This window comes from Ascaphus truei, chromosome 3 (genome assembly GCF_040206685.1).
Source record: "Ascaphus truei isolate aAscTru1 chromosome 3, aAscTru1.hap1, whole genome shotgun sequence".
NCBI lineage: Eukaryota > Metazoa > Chordata > Amphibia > Anura > Ascaphidae > Ascaphus > Ascaphus truei.
The window spans coordinates 87,948,181-87,963,516 of record NC_134485.1 but is presented as its reverse complement, the minus strand read 5'-3'; the positions used below and the strand labels follow the sequence as shown (position 1 = coordinate 87,963,516).

The 15,336-nt window shown below is 42.6% G+C and overlaps 1 protein-coding gene across 13 annotated transcripts in view; it reads right to left on the bottom strand.

Annotated features, from left to right (window-relative positions):
- Positions 1-15,336, bottom strand: part of TSPOAP1 (TSPO associated protein 1) — a 125,081-nt gene that overhangs the window by 53,330 nt on the left and 56,415 nt on the right. For 12 of the 13 annotated variants that reach the window (XM_075594545.1, XM_075594547.1, XM_075594542.1 and 9 more), the window contains 3 exons: positions 7,147-7,251; positions 5,203-5,331; positions 4,882-5,058 (listed from right to left, as the gene is read on the bottom strand). In XM_075594545.1, coding sequence (XP_075450660.1) covers positions 4,882-5,058; positions 5,203-5,331; positions 7,147-7,251 — 411 coding nt within the window. The remainder of the gene's footprint in view (positions 1-4,881; positions 5,059-5,202; positions 5,332-7,146; positions 7,252-15,336) is intronic. The other variant, XM_075594550.1, reaches the window with a different exon arrangement.

The window sequence follows — 15,336 nt, the reverse complement described above, 5'->3', positions numbered from 1 at the left end:
CTCCACATGCCCCGTGCTGCTCTCCCCCCTCCCCACTCCACATGCCCCGTGCTGCTCTCCCCCCTCCACATGCCCCGTGCTGCTCTCCCCCCCTCCACATGCCCCGTGCTGCTCTCCCCCCTCCACATGCCCCGTGCTGCTCTCCCCCCTCCCCCCTCCACATGCCCCGTGCTGCTCTCCCCCCTCCCCCCTCCACATGCCCCGTGCTGCTCTCCCCCCTCCCCCCTCCACATGCCCCGTGCTGCTCTCCCCCCCTCCACATGCCCCGTGCTGCTCTCCCCCCCTCCACATGCCCCGTGCTGCTCTCCCCCCCTCCACATGCCCCGTGCTGCTCTCCCCCCCTCCACATGCCCCGTGCTGCTCTCCCCCCCTCCACATGCCCCGTGCTGCTCTCCCCCCCCCTCCACATTCCCCGTGCTGCTCTCCCTGCAGCTTCCCCCCCCCCCTCCACATGCCCTCTGTCCGGCTCCCGTCCGATCCCTGCCCCTCCGTACCAGATGACTGCAGGGTCCGTCTCCCGGCCTGCACGAGGAAGATGCTGCCGACTGTAAGGTAATCACCTCCCCCCCCACACATTCCTTCATCTCCAGCCTGATCCCTCCGTACACACACACACACACACACACACACACACTATATATATATCTCTATACATAAGACACACACACACACACACATGTAGACACACACACATGTAGACACACACACACACACATGTAGACACACACACAGATGTAGACACACACACAGATGTAGACACACACACATGTAGACACACACACATGTAGACACACACACACAGATGTAGACACACACATGTAGGCACACACACACAAACACACACGTACACAGACACACACGTACACACACACACACACACCTATACAGACACACGTATACACACAGCAGACACACGTATACACACAGCAGACACACGTATACACACAGCAGACACACGTATACACACAGCAGACACACGTATACACACAGCAGACACACGTATACACACACAGACACACGTATACACACAGCAGACACACGTATACACACAGCAGACACACGTATACACACAGCAGACACACGTATACACACAGCAGACACACGTATACACACAGACACACGTATACACATGTATACACACACACGTATATACACACACGTATACACGTAGGCACACGTATACACACACACACACGTAGGCACACGTATACACACACACACGTAGACACGTATACACACACACACACACACGTACACACACAGACACACACACGTGTACACGCAGACACACATATACACGCAGGCACACGTATACACGCAGGCGCACGTATACACGCAGGCGCACGTACATAGACACGCACACGCACGTAGACACGCACACGCACGGAGACACGCACACGCACGGAGACACGCACACGCACGGAGACACGCACACACACGTAGACACGCACGTGCAAACGCACGCAGGCACGCAGACACGCACGGAGACACGCACACGCACGGAGACACGCACACGCACGGAGACACGCACACGCACGGAGACACGCACACGCACGCGCACGCACGCGCACGGAGACACGCACGCGCACGCGCACGTAGACACGTAGACACGTACACACACACACATGTACACGTACACACACACATGGAGTCATACACACACACATGGAGTCATACACACACACATGGAGTCATACACACACACATGGAGTCATACACACACACATGGAGTCATACACACACACATGTAGACATACACACACACACGTAGACACACACACACATGTATACACACACACACACACACATATACATACACACACACACATGTATACACACACACATGTATACACACACACAAATGTATACACACACATGTATACACACACATGTATACACACACGTACACACACACGTACACGTACACGTACACACACACGTACACGTACACACACACGTACACACTTATACACACACATACAATGTATACACACACACACACAAACATGTATACACACATGTATACACACACACACACGTGTATACACACACACGTGTGTATACACACACACACACTATCCCCAGCACCACCACATCAGCACACCGGTATCCCATGCCCCCTCAGCACACTGCCATTCTCGGCTCCCCACCATTCCCAGCCCCCATCAACACCATCAGCACCCACACATTGGCACCTTCGCACCTCCCCCATCGGCACACCCACATCCGCACCCTTACATCAGCAACAAACCCTCCCAAATCAGCACACCGATACAATCACCATCAGTACAGCCACAGCAGCAGTACCACCGCACACCGCCATGGGCCGCGTGGACCACTCCCCACCCAAATGCCACCCCCACACCACAAACATCCCGGGCAACGCCGGGGCTCTCAGCTAGTATTAAATATAGTCTATTGACAAAGGATAACAAACAAGAGCTGAGTTGATACATTTTCCTTCATATATTCCAATGGACTAGTACAGCTATTATGTGTATCTTGTTTGGTCAGGTAAAGACTGGATCAGTGGCAAAGCAAAGTGCATTTTACTAACCAGTTAGAAACCTACTACAATGTTCGGATCAATAAGCAAGTAATTATTCCTATTATAAACCTAGTTTAATTAATTAATGTATAAGAGTAATTAAATAGGAGCTCATTTTCTGTGTTGGCATTTATCAGTTTGTTTTATGTGATGTTCACATTCAAATAACAATTAAAAGCAATTGATGTCCCACATCTGGAAAATTAAGGAGCGTAGTAGTTTCATTAATAGCACCCCTGATATTTATACGACACATTTAACCATGTGCCAGTATTACAGGGATCTCCGAGGATAGGGAACAGCAGTAAATTTGATACCACTGAAACATAGTTACAGCATAAAAAGGGCATGTTAAAAAGCAAACCACATGATTTTGCCTTTTCAAGGAATCATGGGCTTCTAGGCGATATCAAAGTGGCTGCAGATACATTTCTTATCCACCAGCCAGTTATCACTGGTGACGTCATAACATTGCAGCAGTGGAATGCATTTGCTCACTGTGATGTTGTGAGGAATGACTCACCAGCAAAAGAAAACATTATTTGGAGGTAGCAGGAGAGGGGCATTGTAAAGATGCAGTTGCACTTAGAACAGAGGTGAACGTTGGTTATTTTTGGGTTGTCTGTATGATTCAAAAAGTCTCAAGTGTAAGTACAGTATTGTATATATGCAATTATTCACTACACAGACAGAAAGGGGAGATTGATGGCGTATCTTGGGGCTGATGGTGTAGCTCACTGATAATGTCACCGCACTCTGAATTTTGTCCCCCAAAAAAAAAAAATCAGCATAATTTAACTTATTACATATATTGGTTCCATTAGTAAATGTTGCCTTTTAAATTGACTTTTTCTTTCAATCCCACAAAGGTACAATATTGGAAAGGCAAATTACCTGAGAACCACAGAGAGGAAAGAAAGATCCAAAATAAAAGGACCACGCATGTGCCTGCTTTCAAAGGTGACATTGGCAGAAAAAAGAAGAAAAAAAACGTGTTCTAATGTAAAGCACCAGCAGGGGGCTTGCAAATCCTGCCTCATTTTACCAAGAGCATTTCCATTAATCTTTGTACACTCCAAGCCCAGCGACTATAAAATAACTGGGTGCTAGATGTATTGATTGAGCTTTTAGATAGAAAAACTCTTTCAGTTTCATCGTCAATTTCCAGGTATCCTTGGACAATGCACCTGCTGTTTTTAATTCTTTCACGAAACAGCCGAGGATGAAGGGAAAATTGGCACAGCTGCTGAATATGACATCCCCCTGCTGCGTTTTAAGAACAGCGCCTAGCAACAGGTAACCTGCATTATAGAAAAACCTTCTTATGATGGTTCTAAAAATAAAAAAAAATGCTAATAACTGCTTTTGTTTCTTCGTGATTACCAAGGTTTTTCTGGCCATGAACCACACACAAAAATTAGTTTGCAAAAGGGTTGTGAAGAGATTACAGAATCTTGGGAAGTATATATCACATAAAGAAACCTTTTGCACCATGGTGTATGTTGACACCTTCATTTGCGGGCTTTTTACATTTCACCTCATTCATTTCCCCCAAACGCCTACATCTACATATATAGGGAGAAAGTGTAGCCTTGAAATTAACTAAAACGTGGCACTTGTTGGAGACGTCTTGAATGAATTACAGGTCTCAGTATGTCTCTCTACAGAACCCGTAGGGAGATCCTCGCAGTGTCGGTAGAGACCTCTGGCACCATCTTTGCGATTATATGCCTAGTGCTGTATTTAAGAGGGCATGGGCAGAAGGGATTGAGCCCCGAGGAAGGCCCCTAGTGTGTGGGTTGAAACATCAGCCAGAATATGTACTGTAATAAATATACTTTTGATTATTGCAACCTTGAGTGCTGCTACATTCTTTAGATTTGACAAAATAGGCGCTAAAACGTCAGACGACACCACCGATTCACCAAATCCAGCTTTTGCCCTTACCTATCTGCCATCCTGTGAGTAGGCTTTACACAAGAGCCAAGTCTCCTCACACACTGCCATACTGAAGTTTACAGTCTGCACTTAGTTTTGTGTTTTTTCCTACATGCTCCCCCTGGGTTGTGAGAACACATTCTTTAGATTGACAATTTCTGTAACACCTGAAAAGCATGTGTAGCTATGCTATGCACTATGATCGTATAACATCTGTGAAATCTTTTATTTTTACCTTTCAGATGAAAACGATCATGGCTCATGTAGAGCATATCTAAAATACCTCAAAACCTAGTAGAATTCTGCATGATCGCTGTATAAAATCCATACAGCAAAACACCTGACAAAATACATATCTGCCTCTCGTTGGGGTCAGATCCCTAAATCACGCTCACCTTTCCAGCTGCTATTTTGGCGTGCATCTCACGACACTCCTGTTTCAATGATTCAATTTGCTTGTCTTTTGCCAGCAGGGCACTGGCCTGGTCACTCATGTCCTTAGCACGTTGACGTGCAAATGCCTTCTTGCACTCTTCAAGACTAGCTCCCTTAAGGTGTACGGGAGTGTTAACCTGCAGGTCAAGAGAGCATCGCTTTGTAAAATAAAAGTGATCATTAACAGACATCCGTCACCGAACACAGGATGGAATAGAATGCCTGTAACTTTCTTTAGTCCAATGCTTCAAAAGTACTGGGTTTGAGAGGATAACACTTACCATTTTTAGATTGGCCTCTTGGAGCTTCTGAGCTCTTTCCTCTAAGCGTTTGGCTATAACAGCTAGCTCTGCGTTCTTTCTCTTTAGCCTTTTCACCTTCTCCTCTGTCTCAGGAAAACTGCTCTTCCTCTGAGAATGAAGTAGACAATGGGTCAGTACATTTTCTCTCAGTCCTTTAAAACATTCTACAATAACCTAATTCTGAAAAAAGGTGAGCTGTAGCGTAAACTTGTATAGCTTAGTTTGTGTGGAGAGCTATGCACAAAAATGGCAGCAGATGCTGTAGCGACCATGAAAACTCATGTACACGCTCAAAAGTTTTGCATGTGTGCTGAGGATGTACAAAACAAAAACAATATGAAGAAACAGACTGCCGCACTACAGGATATGGTGCCACATAAACGCTCAAATGTTTCTTTATTTACATAAGTGTGTGCAGAGTACATCACCACAATGTTAGGCCGCAGACATGGAAATACCAGCCGCGCTTCTCAGCGCTCGTGCTCAGCCCCGCCTGCTCAAGCAGGAGCTTTTTTGCGTCCTGTCACGCGAGCGCGCTTGGGAGGCGGGACGGAGGCGTGGTGGGAGGCGGGGCTAGTCCCTCGTTCCCATTGGCTGTTTGCGGTCACATGACCGGCCCTCTGCTCCTGTAAGCGCGAAAACTTAAATTAATCTGTTGGCTGCAATTCAGAACGCTTCCGCACACGCCTGCTAAAGCCACACACATACCAGATGCAGGAGGTAAGTGTGCTGGCTCAGCAAGGTATTTTTTACCATGTCCAAGGCCTTATATTGGACTTTTGTGAGATATAAATATGCAGTCCCTTTAAAGATGCAATCCAAGCAATATCCTACATGTTTCTTTATAAAAAAAAAATCAGTTCTGTAGTATTAGATAATACTTACTGTTTTTTTTATTTTTATTATTCAACTTTTAATGCCATTTTTAATTAGTTTTAAAATACGAAGCATCCTTTGATTTCTGAAGGTTTTAGCACACTTGTCCAGCAGTGCAAGATCTTTGTAACACTTTCCTGTTTGTGATAATCTATTGCCAATATTCCCAGCAGTTTGAGCTGCAAACTGTAACAATAGATAATGTTTCTTTAGTAATATAAGAATACATTGTAGCTGCTCAGTCACACGGACTGAAGGATTGGTTGAAACTGAAAGGGAGCCATTTAGTGAACCCTGAAAAGCAGGATCTTTGCTGATCGATCACGGGAGAAATAATCGACTGGCAGCTTAGGTAATACGTTTTCAATAAAAGGTAATCAAAGCCTGCATATAATATATTAAAAAAATTAAAAAATAAATTAAAAAAAAAAGATTTTTTAAGTGCCGCTTGGATTGCCTCTTTAAAGGACAAAATTAACTAATGGCACCAATATATTTATTGGGTTACATTTTGGTGATGTTTTCTTTACATATGCGTTTCAAAGGGAGGACCATCCCCTCTGAACCGTTGTTTTCCCACCCCCCGCAACATTGTTTTGCTCTACTCTCTGCACACCTATATGTGAACACACAAATGTTCCAGCGTTTGTGCCACCATGTCCTGTAGGGCGACTGTCTGTACTTATTGTTTGAGGCTACTGGTCTTTGTAGGATGCCGCTGCAAAGCGACATGTGGACCCGACTGGGAAAGTCATTGCATGCTTTGTAAATACTGCCTGTTGTAAAGCCTTATACAAGGGTGTCAGTCTGATATTGCTACATACAAAGTACAAGAAAATATGGAGACCTGCAGGTTAGCAGCCATTATTACGGCAATGAAAAAGAAATGGTGCTGCAGAGCCAGACTGAGGTGTACTATAGGCTCATTACAGAAAATTAGTCAGATGCGGATATGAGGTTAGCTTACATTTCGTGTGTGTACTGTACGTGGGCAATATATCAGTGCATAAAGCAAGCACACCACCATTACAAGCCAACCAACCTCACCAGTAAGATATTTTCCTCTTTCAAAGTATTGCAACGTTGTTCCAAACCCAGCAGTGTATTCAGCAATTCAGAATCTTGTTTGGTCTGGGAACTGTCGCTGCCATTCTGCACAAAACATTAAAAAAATAGAGAGATCTTATTTTGGCCCTAAAAGTAGTTATTTCCAGGCCACCGAATGGAATAAGTGAGAAAAATGACTGACAAACAACCTCCGAGGGGCAGAACAATAATTTTTCTCTCTTGCCCGGGCGCCACTTTTGGATCCATTTCCTGGCTGTTCTGAACTTAATGAGGTAACACCTGGGGCGGTGACACCAACATGTCAAAAGCTTTTACCCAACTGGACCAGCCAATCCCATTTCACTTACATTAAATGGTAGTCGGTGGTAAATCTGGCACACTTACCAATTAGACCCCTGCAATTCTTCTAAAACCGGTTACGATTATGTTTGCGAACACCACTGTGATGATCTGCAATGTTTTCTAGCATTGTGAGAATGAATGTTACTGCACACAGAACTATTAACTGCCTTTCAGCAAGTCAATAATGATATGAAGAGACAAAACAGCGCATCCGTAAATTAAAAGACAAATGTATACAACTTTCGTTCCAAATTGAAGGAAATTGTAGACAACTTTCAAATGACAAACAGGGTTGAAATTCTAAATCTTTGAATTGCAAAGAGGCGGAAACATGCCTGGCTGTTGTGGCGTAATTACTACTAGTGCATCTGAGCAGTGCCCGACTGGTACAACTCTGCCTGCCAACTCTGGTAAATGTGCCAGTTAGAACAGTTTCTTCTTGGCACCAAACTGCACACCGTTTATAAATAAGCCATATACTTTATTCCCTTGAACATACACATTGTTGTTAAAATAGCAACCACAGTGTGATTTTGGGGCCAGACTCGCCGTTTACTTTTGTCATTGTATTAACACATCACAGAGAAACATGCAGTGCCCATGAGAAACAGCAGAGAATAAAGCATGAGCAAATAAACACACCAATGATTGTGCCACATAGGAATTTTGCATAGACCCACACCTGCAAGAATGAATCTTCAAAACAATCCAAAACAAAAAAGATGGCACAATAAACTGTCGATCATATGGCAATACAGTATTTCAACACACTGATTCACAAAATGGTGATGAAGCACTGCTCATACTGTACTTAAAATGTCAGTTCCAGTACTTACTCCTTGTGATCTCCAGCAAATACATTTTCACTGTGTACCTCAGACCTAGTTGTGAGTGTAAAAGTGTGTACAAGTATGTGGGTGTGTGTGGTGCAGTGTAGAATAGCACTGTATAAATATAATTTGCTCCAAAATGGCCAGAAAACAAAGGAAATCCCTATGTAAGTGAAGGAGATCTGCCAAAATATTTTATTTCTAAGCAGAAAAATACCCTACTCCATGGACAAGAAAGCGTTTAAGGTGCATGGGCACTATTGCATATTAATAGATAACCCCTACATAGTGTTCAGCCCCGGACCACAAAATGGTCGTGTGGAAGCACATGGTGTAGTAACTGCCACGTTACCGGGTCTTTCTTTCTTTGTGACATCAGTTGATAGTCCTTCCAGGAAATAATGTATCGAGTCTCAAAACACTGAAAAATGGGAAAGGAAGAAATGGGAGGAAGCCCATCTCCACAAAATGATAGCTGCGGAGCCCTGAAATCTATTTCACTTCCGCAGTCTTCAGGATTAAAAGTGTGTCTGAGTTACTAGGGTTAATACCTTTTTATGGACGGATTTCTGAACACACCCAAAAAATAATAATACCAAGGTTTAATATTCCCGGCTAGGCACACATACCAGTTCTGGCATTCAAACGTTAGCAATGTATGTATGTATGTCTTTATGTATATAGCGCCATTAAATGTACATAGCGCTTCACAGTAGTAATACACTTGACAATCATATAAATAACAAATAACTACAAATAACACATCATGGGAATAAGTGCATCAGACATAAAAGTAACATTGTGGAAGAGGAGTCCCTGCTCCGAAGAGCTTACAATCTAATGGCAGCATCCTATATAATAAATTGAGCATCGAGATTATAGCTTATAAGAGAATGCATGGATTTGTTCAGTACTTATCCTTATCCTTTTGTTCTAGCATTCCACTTGCTCTGAAAAAAAATGTTTTCAACTTGTACCTTGCTGATACTTATTAAAGTATTTTGAAGTTTCTGTATCATTCCTTCTCAAATGTATGAAACATTTTTTCTACATACCTTTTTGCTGCCATTTTGGTGCGTTGCACTATACAATTAAGCAAGTGGGCAGTTAAAGCAGCAAAATATAAAATCTTTTATTTTTTTTTAATTCAGCTCTTAATTACATTTTTAATGAGTCTTAAAGCATTCCTTGATTTCTATTGCAGGTTTTAGCCCACATCCCAAGCAGCGCAAGATCATTGCAACACTTTCCTGCTTGTGATAATTTGTTGCCAATATTCCTGTCAGTTTGAGCTGTAAACTATAATACATAATGTTACCTTAGTAATATAAGGATACATTGCAGCTGCTAAGTTACACTGACTGAAGCAGCCATTATGTTAGGCACACATTCAGGATTTTGACAGATTTATAACAGGAGCACCAAACGACTGCCAGTTTAGGTTAAGAATGTAGAATTATACATTGTCACATGCTTTATATATATAGGCATATATATAATAATTTTCATTATATGGGAGGAAGGCAACAAACCATGAAACTCTGAGCTCTGAATACTGTTATAAACCGTGAAGCAAAAGAACTGTGCAGTACCACAAAATGATCAAGCGCGCAGGAGAGAGAATACACATCAACAATGACATTTTACAACCCATTAACTGCTAATAAGCCTCTCATGGATCCACTACTATTTAAATATTAGAGATCAGTAAGAACCTGTAAAGAAAAATTATTTACAAAATGGCTCACTATTGTATAGTCAATGTGTTTTGTTGCCGATACCCATCATTTGTTTGCGTCTGCAGTGTGCTACGGCATGTGTGATAGGCTGCACATCCAATGCGGCATACAAATGAGACACAGGGCCCTTATTCTGAACAGCACGTTTCATACATTGATGCAGACATTAGCAGAGCAGTAACCACTGTCTCATGTCCCCGTCTGTTTGGAAAAAAAGAAGGGGAGTGCAGTCTGAAGCAGCCATGCGACCTGTTCTGTTCCAACAAGGCTGCCTAGCAACAGAGCTCAGCATCCAAAATGTGATGGATTGCCTCTCTCTCTGTAATCTGCTTTTCTGCCTTGCAGGGGTACTGTACATCCACCAAATGAAATTTAAGGTGGCAAAATCTATTTAGAAGATTTTTGTTGAATTCACCTTTTAACAACATTGCTGCCAGAGGGGCTAGCAAAGCTTATGTCATGTTCAGGCACTCATTGCTGCAATATTGAAGCATCTATTTGTGATTGGAAATGTCTGCTGCTTCCTAGCAAAGCAGATAATGATTGCTGAATAATAAATAATTTCTTCAAAGATTTGTATGAAGTAAATAGAATGATTAATATTCAGAAAAGCCCTTTGCTTTCCTATGTTTCTCTTTAAAGTAAAACTTTTTGCCAGGAATTGAACTATTAAAGCTGCTTTCTCTAACTCAAGGTAAACACCAAGTGTTTATGTGTAAGCCCCCTTTGGGATTCGTTTCTGGAAGATTTATAGTGGAGGAGTCTCGTTGTGACGTGTATGTTTAGTGTAGGTATGGGTCCTCTTACTCTTTAGGGATCTCCTTGTCTTATTTTACAGCTAGGGACAGTGTCCTACCCAGAAAAAGTCCATAGGAATGGATCCATAGTACTCCCTTGTTTCTCATGGAGGAAGCCTATGCCTAGACGGGGTTCTCCAAGCTGCAGCCCTGAGGTATAGTACGATCAACCCAAGCGGAGGGTCTATACCCATCTCCAGCACCAAAAGGCAACCGGGCGGCATTCAGCACCCGAGATGGGAATGCTGATGAAAGCCAGAGAATGTAGTACAAGGCCCGCCAGGGGCCCACAGAGGATAAAGCGCTATTGTTGCTATACAGGAGAGGGATCGTTTAGGTAACCCATCATGACCAAAGCTTAGTAGATCCCAAGCGGGCTGAGTGTGGGGCATCTAGGGAAGCTCATACAGACGGTATAATCTGTGAATACACCAGAGACTGTATATATAACAAAGTGTATGTTGTGACTGAGCCTTTAATAGATGGCAGTTAAGAAAGCTCTTGTTTGTATGAATAAAGTTCCTGGCACTCATCCTTGCATTGTCAACGCCAAGCCTGCATGGAGATCCAGCACCCTGATAAGGTAACAGGCTGAGCACTCCCTGTAAATAGACACTCGATATAAACTCCTTTGAAGCTAGGCAAGGAGGGTTACATATGTATCAAACTATCAAACTGACAATTGGCTCCATGTAATGCTCATTAAAAAGGTATCTCACATAAGAGATGTGTTGATCCACCTTTTCTACACATTTGGCTGAACTAATAAATGTTGTGCATTGTTTTCTCCTTTCAGGTGAAAAGTTGATCATGTGTCATACATAAGAGACAGTTTAGTTGAATAGCTTTACACCAGCTCAAGTATCGCAGATTTTATTGGAGTATACATGGAGTAAAAAGAAAGCAGAAATTGATACATTATCCTACTAATCTGGATCAAGTTATTTTGCTCTATATGATACTCAAATCCCTCAATGGAATACACAGATAAAACAAAGCAAAAAGTACATAGATACAAATTAGGAAACTGTTCCAATTAACTCCCTAATTTTAACATCAAAATGGCCATTTTTGTACTACCATATATTTTCAGTGTTATGCAACGTATTTGCTACTCCCCTTTTCCACCAAAGCACATTTGAGTTGTGTTTTATATTAGAGATCTGCTTAGCACCATCATGTCGCAAACTTCTAAAGACTGGGATAAACAGGCCCTCCCACTCTCCCTCCTGCACCAAGAAGCCCTTGTGGCATTGTGCAGCAATTCAACCACATTTATACAGGGTTGTCTGGATCTGAACTTTTACATTCTCAGCACTGGGGATGTCCCCCCATTTCCCAAGAATTGTACCTTTGCATTTGCAGGTGAACAGAGAAAATAATCAAGATGGCTGCCACTAACTGAGCTTCAGATCAGAACCAAGTCTAACACCGTTCTATCTACCCCCTGTCACTAGTTTTAAAGATCTTGACATATGATTTGACTTCCATTTGATATTTGGGTTGCAGATTGATACTCTGACAACTAAAAGCTATGCTAAACTAGGTGTATTTTATAGGAATAAATCCTCCCCAAGTCTGCTGGTCAGAAAGCGTATCACCCCGCAGATGCTAATTCCAATTATAAACTATGGAGACATAGTATATGGTGCAGCATTCCAAACTCACCTTAGCAAACTAGACTTCCTCTACAACTCCATATGCAGCTTTGTCCTACAATGTAACACATCACTGCAAAATGCTCAAAGAACTAGATTGGCAATCACTTTAGTCTAAGTGTAAAGCACAGTTTTACAGTCTGTGCCTTTAAATACTTTCTGGGCAAGCTACTGTACCCACCTTTTCTGAACAAGCTCCTCAACCCTACTACATGCAGCCCTTGTCACCCGAGATTTGACTAAAAAACAACTGTTCATGGTCCCAAGGCTCAACAAAGTATCCGGCCGCTCCTCCTTCTCTTACCGTGCACCCCAAAACTGGAACAATCTACCTGCGACTTTCAAATCCGCCACCAGCCTAAATTCTTTCAAAACTAAAACGGTCTCACATTTTAATCTTGTCTGTACCTGTTACATACGCCCATAACTTATATTATCTTTACTGTTCATGCAACAATATCTTTAAAAAATAATGTATAACCCTGTTCATTTAATGTAACCATGTATTGTCATCATAACTCTGTGCCCAGGACATACTTGAAAATGAGAGGTAACGCTCAATGTATTACTTCCTAAAACATTTTATAAATAAATTGTTATCCAATGCAAAACAGTGATGTGATGCAATGCAGTCAAATTGATTTGCCAAATTGATGATAACTGAGCTAAAAATAGTGTGGTTCACAGTGTGGAGGCGGGGGAGAGGAGATGGAGAAATAATGTAGTGGGTGCTTTAAAGTCACAAGATTGGCAACAAGCCTTAAATCAATTGAAAGCTTTGGTCACAGCACCTTATTATTCTGATCGAGTAGAGAATGGAGTTACATTTTGATAGGACGCCCCGTGTCCGCAGGTCATAGAGCACATGGAACATTTTTATACCAAGTTATTTGACCTGATTCCTACCACACGATACAGGTACGTAATAACTGGGTTGAGTGTTTTCCTTTAGGAAAAGCCAAATATAAATTGTCCTTATAACAGAAAGTACATGCCAATGACGTTAATGCTATGTTTAGTGCTCAACTGGGACACTTCTACCAAGATGCTTCAGATAAATTACCATCTGCTCCTATTACACTGCCTCCTACTCTATATATTAGTTAACATTTTGAGAATGATACATTACAGACAATACTGGGCATTAGCCTTAAAGATCATTTAATGCATCTCTTAGTACCAAAGGAGCAAAAACTATTTGCCTAGGTCAAAGAAAAATAGATTTTAGTCTTACAAAGTAGCAATTCCCCCATTTTCTTCTTTACAGTATATGTAAAGCATTTGACAATCGTTTGGTGCTCATGTTCTAAATCTGTCAAAATCCTGATTGTGTGCCTATCATATTGGCCGCCGTTCAGTTTTAATCAATCCTTCAGTTAGTGTAACTCAGCAACTATAATGTATCCTGATAATACAACGGTAACATTATCTATTGTTATAGTTTTCAGCTCAAACTGCTGGGAATATTGGCAACAAATGATCACAAACAGGAAAGTGTTACAAGATCTTGCACTGCTTGGGAGATGGGCTAAAACCTGCTATAGAAATCAAAGGATGCTTTAAACCCCATTAAAAATGGCATCAAGAGTTGAATAAAAAAAATTCTAACAAAAGATTTCACGTGTTTTGCTGCTAGATCTAGAAATGCTCACTGCGGACTTAGCATTATGTATGTATATCTTTATTTATATAGCGCCATTCATGTACATAGCGCTTCACAGCAGTAATACAAGTGATAATAATATAAATAACATATAACGGGAAGAAGTGCTTTCAGACATAAAAGTGACATTTAGGAAAAGGAGTCCCTTCCCCAAAGAGCTTACAATCTAATTATCAGCATCTTAATACATCAGGCAAGACACTACAAGGGAGCCAATCAGGAACCATGTCCTACAAGATCTTTATTCCTGATCGGGTCACAGACAAGATGCCAGTGGCTATCTTGGTAAAGGGTAATTTAGCAATTTACCTCAGCACAAAAATACATTTCTACAAAACCGTGTGGTCTCCAGGTGTAGGATTGCCACAGTCCTACAACAGGAGATACTCTTGTTCAGAACACCTCCCAAAATTATACAGTATGGAGGGGATTAAGTGCTTTGACTAGAAAGCTGTGCGGTCTCCAGAGATTCTATACTTGGGCAATGCATCTCTTGCAAATTCTCATGGCTCCTACTTTACTTCAGAAATCATACATGTAAGTAGATTCTATTTCATAACCTTTTACTCCGCTCTGTGATGCTGACAATCTTCTAATACAGCGGTGCGCAAACTGGGGGGTGCGCCCCCCGACTGTCTGCGGGGGGCGCGGGGTTTACAGGGGCCCCCGTGCGCTTCCCGAAGACACTTAAATTAAGTGCCAGGGGAGCGGCGAAGGCCTCTGTAAACCTTACTTACCTTTTAGAAGCCTTGGCTCCGGCGGCTTCTTAAACGCTGCATGGTTATGTGACGTCACGTTGGCAACGTGACGTCATGACGCCGGAGCCGAGGAAAGAGGGGGGGGATGACGCCGGAGCCGAGGAAAGCAGGGGGGGGGCTCGGAGAGAGGGGAACTGCCAACAGGGGGGCGCGGGGAAAAAAGGTTTGCGCCCCCCTGTTCTAATACACCTCTTGACCAATGTGTCATTATAAAACTCGTCATATTACATTTATAAGTAACATTATTGTAGGTCAAAACTACAGTGCTCAACACCAGTCCTCACACCGCTCCCCCCCCCCCCTCCAACAGGTCAGGTTTTCAGTCAGTCAGCACAGGCATCTCAATCAGTTCCTGCTTCCGCTCAGGTCAGCGACTGAGTCT